Source organism: Xenopus tropicalis, chromosome 5 (genome assembly GCF_000004195.4).
Source record: "Xenopus tropicalis strain Nigerian chromosome 5, UCB_Xtro_10.0, whole genome shotgun sequence".
Classification (NCBI taxonomy): domain Eukaryota; kingdom Metazoa; phylum Chordata; class Amphibia; order Anura; family Pipidae; genus Xenopus; species Xenopus tropicalis.
The window spans coordinates 58,129,362-58,138,610 of record NC_030681.2 but is presented as its reverse complement, the minus strand read 5'-3'; the positions used below and the strand labels follow the sequence as shown (position 1 = coordinate 58,138,610).

The following is a 9,249-nucleotide window of genomic DNA, read 5'->3' as shown; positions in this document are numbered from 1 at the left end:
TAGGGACCCATAGAGTTAAGCTCCCTATAGCTTTACACCCTACCTCTTCACATCTTTATTATTATTGGGCAGAAGCTCTTGTACTTAATTTACAGTTGTAAAGCTATCCTTTATAGGAGATAGAGAAGGAAAGACAAAGTCACTTGGGGGTGCCAAAATGTTAGGCACCCCCAAGTGACTTTAATTGCCTACCTTTTACCCTGAGTTGGTGCCCCTGCTCGGAGAGAACAGCACCAGCCCGGGGTAGCTGCAGCACTTCCTCCTTCCGTCTTGGGTAGCGCGCGCATGCGCAGTAGAGAGAAACCGAAACTTAACAGAAAAGTCGGCTTTTCACTCTACTGTGCATGCGCCTGTCTTTAGTTGTTCCAAAACACAGGCGGAAGGAGGAAGCGCTACGCTCCAGGTACCCCAGGCTGGTGCTGTTTTCTCCTAGCCCGGGGTACAAGGTAAGCGATTAAAGTCACTTGGGGGTGCCTAACATTTTGGCACCCCCAAGTGACTTTGCCTTTCCTTCTCCTTTAACATCACTTGTATTGATGTATACCTGGTTACCTCATCTGAGTATTGATATCCCTGCATTGATACCTTTGTCTTGGACAAATAAACAGTTCCTTTGTTTGCAAAAGCTGCTGGCGTCCATCATCTATTAAATATATCATATAATACACTACACAGTGGCAAGTATAGTCCAACAACATCCTCCAGTAATTTCTCCCATATAGCGGCGGCCCATCACGGTGCATGAGAGTCACGTGTAACCCGTGCTCTACTACTGGCCTGGTTTTGGTCCAATATAGCCCAAAATAGTGTTACAATACTAAATACCACGAGCAAAAAAAAAAAAAAAGCCACAAACCACAGTCTATTCCCGCATTTTGAAAGCCTGGGCTGTCTATTTTATACGGTGACCCCACACGTTGTGCTTGCGCAACACTTTTTATGTAGGCAGCTATTGCATATGTATCGCCTTTTCTGACTCTTAGAACACAGCTACGTAAGAAAAATTAAAATTCCCCGGAAGTTGGATCTCTGCCTCTATACCCGCTGTATGACGTGCTATGTGCGACTAGTGTAGAGAAGGCGGCGAACTGATGACGAGGACAGCCTGGATACTGTGTGCCGCCGCGGGAGTGCTGTAGCTGGACGAAGTAGAATGGCGGTGCTTTTGGAGACTACTCTGGGCGACATTGTTATTGATCTGTACACGGAGGAAAGACCCAGAGGTGCTGTTATCAATACTTCAATCCTCTTTAAAGTGTATAGTCGATGTATCACAGATCACAGTGTGAGGCAAATCAATTTGTCTTGTTAAGTGCTGTGAACTTGCATATTATCTGTAACTCATATCATCTGGCTGGGGAACGGGTGAAAAGAGCTTGTACAGGGGCTGATGTTATGGCTGTGTGCATTTGACTCTTACAGTAAGGGGTGTGAACAGCTACACCACACCATACCATCTGACCATTAGTCTTTGCTAAGCAAAAATGGCATAGTAATCAAGCTGCATGTATTAGTGGCTAAGTCACTTTGGTGCCCTATCCCCCGCCCCGAAGTATAAAATCCCATAAAAAAAGAATATGATAAAAGAAAATGTATATTTTATTGTTTTTACAGATACATCAACTGAAAATAATCTGCAGGAAATATTTATTTAAAAAATGTTTACTATTTTAACTATATTGATAAGTTTCTTAAATGTATAATGTGTGCTAATATATATTGTTTTTGACCACAAGGTGGCAATGTGTAACAGTATACTTATTTTTAAGTCTTTTTTTTTATTGCTTTTGATACAAACATTAACAAAAATAAAGGAAAACATAAACAAAAGAATAGGTGGGTATGCACAGTTCATTGCTTTTATGATTTTACATGCTATTTTCAATAGAAGGCACAATGAAGAATAACATTGCAGTAATACACAGTGATAAAGTATCTTAATGTGGGGTGCCCTCCAAACCTAAAGAGTCCAGCCAACATTGCCAAACCTGGTCAAATGTATTGTGTATACCACTTTGGGTGTAAACCAAGCGTGCCAAGGTTTTTCCACACACAGTAGTAGGAGGGGTCATCTGAAAGCCACTTGAGAGCAACACATTTACGAGCTAATGATAGTGATTTTGGTATTGATGTTAGTATATAATGAGATTTAGTAAGGTGTGTTACAACCAAAAGTAAACATATTTTTGGAGATACCTGGACTTGTATTGTAGTAGACACGGATACATACAAATCTGCAAACTTTACTCCAGAATTGAGCAACTGTGTGGCAGCTCTACATAAGGTGTAAGAAATTTGCACGTGGTGATTGGCATTTAGGGCAGTTATCTTTAGACCGCATGTTAGCTTTACACATATGAACAGGGGTAATATATGCCTGGTGTAGTATAAGTATTTGGATGAATCTACTTTTGGCATTAAAAGGGACCTGTCACCTTAAGAAATAATTCCAAATTGTTTTCTATTGTGTTTGTCAAGCAAAATAAACTTTACTTACACTATATAAATTATTTTAATCTCATTTATTTCAGCCTTGGAATTCACAATTGCAGCAAAAGCAGGCAGGTGCCATTTTGTGAAACTGCTATTAAGGCAAGCCTTGCTTCCTGCCAAAATCTTGTTTTTTGGCAGTATGGGGGAGCTGATACCCATGTCCATGCACTGGTTACAAAATTAAATGGTGAGGAGGGAGGGGGAATGAGAGAAGTGCAGCAAATATCTGAACTGAAAGTGAAACTAACGGTCTTCCCCATCTCTCTGCCTAAGGCATAGAGGCAGGGCAGGCAATATATTATTGACAGCTGGATTTTTAAATGTTTTTATAATGGGTATGGATGTGTCAATAAAAAAATGAGTTTGGGTTTCATGTTTAATTTGAAAAGCTCCCATTGTTTCTAAAGTTACCTGTAGTGTGTTTTCTATTTTTTAACAGGATAGAATAAATCCATTAAAGAGGGTGAATTCTGCATGTATTTGCTAAGTCCTGTATGTTTTCCACTGGTGATTTAGAAATTGGGACAAGAGACATTGTTCATTGGGCCCTGGTTACATGTTTGAGTTGGTAATAATGAAGCCACACATTTGGAGTTACATCAAAATCAGCCCTGATCTGATTAAAGGGTTTAAATATCCCATCAAAAATCATCAACAAATTATACTCCTTGAGCTTGCCAAAAGTTTTGCAAGTCTGGATTTTTAAAGTGCAGCAACTTGCCATTTCCCCATAATGGGAGGCTGCCTGGTACTGTAGGAGTGCTAATGTGGCTTCCCACACCCAAATTAAGGTTGCAATAATTGGGAGAGGGCATGCAAAATTATCTGGTGTTTCTAAGAATACCTGAGGAGGTACTCGACCCCAGCAGACGCTTAGGATATTATATGATGCATCCATTTTATCACATCTCATCCATACTAGTATGTGTTGCAAATGCCATATAGTAAGATCTCCAGTCTGGGAGAACCACACCGCCTTAAAGAATAAGTAAACCATTTTTTTTTTCTATGAGTAAAATATTACATTAAACAGCCTCCAGAATTACATACCTTTGTCCCAGCATTCTCTCTGACCTGGTTCCTCAATCAGAAGGTGATCATTTTTCTTTGCTCCTTGTGCAGAGTGAAGCCCCGCCCCCACTTTCTGTTCAAGTCTCTCATAAAAAAAAAAACCCTGCTAATGCACAAACTGGCTCCTGCTGCCTCCAGGCATGCCCAGAAGGCTCTCCACTCCGACAACCTTGTCGAATTGAAGAGAGAACTGAACAGGAAGTGGGGGCGGGGCTTCACTCTGCAGAAGGAAGCAAAGAAAAAGAACACCTTCTGACTGAGGAACCAGGTCAGAAACAATAAATAATAAATAGGTTTCAGAAAGGGAATCTATCAGTAATATCCCACTGATAAGTCCTGAATCAAATATAAGAATAAATTGCAAAAGTTTTCAGTGGAATAAAAACAACAACATTTATTGGCTCAAATAAATATAAACATAAACAGAACTCATAACAAAAGCATACTATACCAAAACATGACCAGGTGCATCCTAATCTCCTAACGCGTTTCGCACCATGTGGCGCTTCATCAGAGGAGGTGTGGTTTACTTGTGTCACTTCCCTTATATACCCTTAGTGTTTTGATAAACAGTGTACAGGGTTACTTAACTAACCCTCTATCAAGCTTTTAGTATATCGGAAAATCTTATTAAACATACATAGCTATGGGTTTTCAGATAACCCTGCATATAGCACATATCATATAATTGTTTTAGAATCACACCAAATAATCCAAAATTTACAAAAAACCACAAAACAAAAAACAAAACCAATTAAGTGATAACATAATTACAAAAATAAATTTACATCTAAACATATATAGATGCAGACATCTTCATAGATAACTACATATTAAAGTGCATAATTGTGCATAGAATTGTGCATAATTGCACATAAAATTAATTTGATAAATATTATTATAAAAATTATTATAAAACACTAATGTTGTCATTGCATCCTGGAGATTTCCTACCATAACTATAGTAGCCATTATAACCCCATTTTAACCTCATACTTCATTTGTTGTTACTAATAAAGTTTAATTTATATGTTATACATACAGGCCTAGAAACCTCCAAGACGCATAAATATCACAAGTGCAAACCAAATACCTAACAAAATTAATAATACTACCAGGTCAGAAAGAATGCTGGGACAAAGGAAGGTAATTCTGGAAGCTGTTTCAAATAATTTTACTCCATTGAAAAAAAAAGGTTTACTTATTCTTTAAAGGCTGGTGAGTTGCATTGCTGGATATGACAGTCTGCTGCGTTTCCCTGCTCATATAAATATTTTGGTATCGTATTGGTCCAGTTGTGAAATAAATATAACAGTTGTGGCAAGAAAATAATTTTACATAGTGCTGGGCGGTATACCGGTATATACCGAACACCGTTTTTTTTTTAAAAAAATGATAAAAATTTTTAACATACCGGTGTGGGCGCCTCCTGGCAATTTTTCTTACTATTTCCGGGTTGTGCGCGCTGACGTTACGTGCGCGCTGACGTCACGCGCGCAACCCGGAAATAGTAAGAAAAATTGCCAGAAGGCTCTGTGAGCTGTCGGGGGTGCCTGCGGCTGCCTGGCCAGTAAGTTATATTTATGCGAAGGGGGTGGGGGGTGCAGATGGGGGGGTGTTTGGGGTGGTCACCTAATCATGCATGGGGAAAAAAAAATACCGTCAAATACCGTGATACCGATATAATAAAAAAAATACCGTGATATCAATTTTTGGTCATACCGCCCAGCACTAATTTTACATATAGCCACCCTGCCCAGTGGTGTTATCTGACCTGATGACATTTGCCAGCACTTCTATGGCCAGTGCAAATAACCCAGCTGACATGAAGCAACCCTACCTAGTACCCCTTTCAAGGAAAAATAGTTCAGAGACCAAGGTATTTGTACATACTTTAGCTAGCGTGCTATGATATATTAGTTCTACCCAAGCTATAAACTTAGTACCAAAGCCAAATCTAGAAAGCACATCCTGTAAAAAAAAAAACCCAGTCTATGTAGTCAAACACTTTAGCAGCGTTTAATGACAGAATTACCCTTTTACTCAAGTTGGTATGTGGTATTTGTAAGAGTCACCTAATGTTTTATAGGGGTTAGAGGTATACTCTACCACAGTGCTGTCCAACTTCTGTTGTACCGAGGGCCGGAATTTTTCCGACGTACGTGGTGGAGGGCCGATAATGAAAGCCAGTTTTGACCACTCCCCTTTTTGAAACCGCACCCACTTGAAACCACACCCATGTTATCACATGACCATACCCATATTAATGGTTGTAGTACAGCAAAAACCTGCCATACTCTGCCTGCCCTACCCTGCCTGTGTGTGCCATACTCTGCCTGCCCTACCCTGCTTGTGTGTGCCATACTCTGCCTGCCCTACCCTGCCTGTGTGTGCCATACTCTGCCTGCCCTACCCTGCCTGTGTGTGCCATACTCTGCCTGCCCTACCCTGTCTGTGTGTGCCATACTCTGCCTTCACTACCCTGCCTGTGTGTGCCATACTCTGCCTTCCCTACCCTGTCTGTGTGTGCCATACTCTGCCTTCCCTACCCTGCCTGTGTGTGCCATACTCTGCCTTCCCTACCCTGCCTGTGTGCCATACTTTCACTGTGTGTGCCATTCTTGGCTGGTTTGTGCCATACTTGGCCTGTGTGTGCCATACTCTGCCTGCCCTACCCTGCCTGTGTGTGCCATACTCTGCCTTCCCTACCCTGCCTGTGTGTGCCATACTCTGCTTGCCCTATGATGTGTGTGTATGGCACACACAGGCAGCCTACAGTGACACAATGCTGGCACTGCTCCTACAGTCTGCACAATAACTATATATTAAAAAACTTTTTAATTGAAGTACCACCTCAGTATATGTTCTTTATGTAGGGATTATTTGTGGGTTTCTACTGCTCCTGAGGTGTGAACAGGGGGAACAATGGGGTTGATTACAACCTGAGCCTGAGGTGTGAACACTGCAGGGGGTGAACAATGCAGACATTAAAAGGTGTGAACAACACAGGGGATTACATATTTAAACAATACAGCCTGATTACAGCCTGAATCTGAGGTGAGAACCATGCAGGGGGGCAGTTAATCACAGTACTGATACCACTTAGAGCTTACACAAGAGTAAGCCATCAAAGCAGCCAGACAGGTGGGGGGCCACACAGAGGGGGGTCGCGGGCCGCATGCGGCCCGCGGGCCGCCAGTTGGACAGCACTGCTCTACCAGATATAAACCCAGTTTGGTCCCTATGTATCAGTTTAAGAATTACTTTATTTAGGCGTATGGCCATAACTTTTAACAAAGTATACATTTAGTCTTGTATTAAAAAATAGTTGTTTAAAGGGATACTATCATGATTTTTATTCTTGTACCAACAAATATATATGTTTTTTTTTTAATAGTCAACTTTTATTGATTTTTATTATGTAACACTATTTTGGATATGGAATGGTTAAACCATGCTAGTAGTGATATGAGAGCATGTGTTACATGCAACTCTTTTTCTTAGGATGGGCCTTCGCTTAGGTGGAAGAGACCTGAACGGAGCAGAGGGTGTAGTTAAACTACACAACAGTAGCTGTGTAGTGCAGTTGGTAAGAATGGATGCCAGAAAGGTTCTTTCTGTTGAACTATGAACACTTTTATTGTCAGAGACAATGATGGTAAACAAGGTTATCAGATACTCACAATGCATGCAGATATAGAGGGTAGATGACAATATCCCTTTAGGAGAAGCAAAGGGGGGTACACACCGGTTTATCCCACCTCTTGGTAGAGTCTGGGCAGGGTATTAATGAGCTGGAGAGAGTGCAGAGACGTGCAACTAAACTGGTAAAGGGGATGGAAGGTTTAAACTATGAGGTTAGACTGTCAGGGTTGGGGTTGTTTTCTCTGGAAAAGAGGCCCTTGCGAGGGGACATGATTACTCTGTACAAGTACATTAGAGGGGATTATATGCAGATGGGGGATGTTCTTTTTTCCAACGCACCAGAGGTCACCCCTTTAGATTAGAGGAACGGAGCTTCCATTTGAAGCAGCGTAGGAGGTTTTTCACGGTGAGGGCAGTGAGGCTGTGGAATGCCCTTCCTAGTGATGTGGTAATGGCAGATTCTGTTAATGCCTATAAGAGGGGCCTGGATGAGTTTTTGAACAAGCAGAATATCCAAGGCTATTGTGATACTAATATCTACATTTAGTATTAGTGGTTGTATATGTAGTTTATGTATGTGAGTGTATAGATTGGTAGGTGTGGGTTGTGTGTGCTGGGTTTACTTGGATGGGTTGAACTTGATGGTCTTTTTTCAACCCTATGTAACTATGTAGGGTAAATGCACCTGTCAGCTGAATGCCCCTTTGGAGATAGGACTGGATAGATACCTTATTCCTCAGGTTGATAACCCCTAGCTTGAGAGTCCTCCTTGTGAGTAGGGATCAGGGTTTATTCTAACCTGTCTCTACTGCGTGGCCCTATTGCTGAGGCAACATTGCCGGATGGAAGGGTACTTCCAGGACACCAATTCTCCTTTGATGGGGCTATTAGGCTGCCCTTGCTTGCTAGATGCTAACTATCTCACTTCTCCTAGAGAGTGCTATTACAAATCTGCTATGCTTACTTAAACCTCGTTCATGGGGCCCTGTCCCTGACTTTCTCCAGAGTGGATGGTGTCACTCTGAGTTACAATGGCTTCTGGGGCCTACTTATGCTCCCAGGCTCAATGGAGCTGTTACTGAGAAGCATGAAGCAGCCAAAGAGGAAGTCACACCCTCCTGCTAGACACTATATCAGTCTGCAGGGGGCGTGTACAACCATATTAACCAATAAGGTATAATGCATAGAGCAAACTAGATACATGGGATTCTGCCCAGTAACAGTAATAGTAATAGAAAAAAGTTGTAGGTAATTTAAGCCATAGTAGTGCTAAACCCTATGGGTCCCTACACTTATAAACAAGGGAAATGATAGAAAGAGGAAAGTGAGAAGGAGGAAAGGAGGGGGAGTAGGGAATGGAGGGCGTATTATGGTGCTTTAGACAGCTGTTGCTGGAGACTCCGACCATGGGTTCCTAATCTTCTTGAACTTTAATGGGCATCCTCTGGCTAGATATGTTAACCTGTACAGTTCCTGTTGTGAGTTGATCAACTTTATCCATTTGTTTAAAGTAGGAGGTAGGGGACCCATCCAGTGTAGGGCCACATTTTTTTTTAATATATAGAATAACAGAGCCCTCATAAGTGATCTGGAGGCTGTCTTTGGTAGTAGGGAGTCCACCAGGCCCAACAGGCTTGTAATTGGGTTTAGAACTTTAGGTAAAGAGAGTTAATCTGCTAGGAAGCGCATGACTTGTTGCCAAAATCTCTGGACATCTGGGCAGTTCCAAAGTAAGTGAATGAAATCAGCATCAGGTTTATTGCAGCAAAGGCATCTGGAGTGTTCCAATCGACCCATCTGGTGTTTAATAGGTTTGGTGTATACTTTTGAATTGAATTAATTTGTCTCTTGTACTTATTAATGGGGAGTAGAGATTATCTAAATATATGTTTTTATAGTTGTAATATTGGTGTGTAGGCAGCCATCTCAGTGCATTATGCCTGAGTCTGAGCTTTCAGAAGGAGCCAGCCCTACACATTAGAATGCTTTCAGGTAACCTGTTGTTTCTTCTACTCCCATGTAACTGGCAATCTGGACTTG

The 9,249-nt window shown here is 41.5% G+C and overlaps 1 protein-coding gene across 1 annotated transcript in view; it reads left to right on the top strand.

Moving 5' to 3' along the window:
* The first annotated feature begins 1,002 nt into the window (after nt 1–1,002).
* Nucleotides 1,003–9,249, top strand: part of ppil4 (peptidylprolyl isomerase like 4) — a 50,011-nt gene continuing 41,764 nt past the window's right edge. The window contains 1 exon segment of the mRNA NM_001128642.1: nt 1,003–1,223. Coding sequence (NP_001122114.1) covers nt 1,154–1,223 — 70 coding nt within the window. The 5' untranslated portion in view covers nt 1,003–1,153.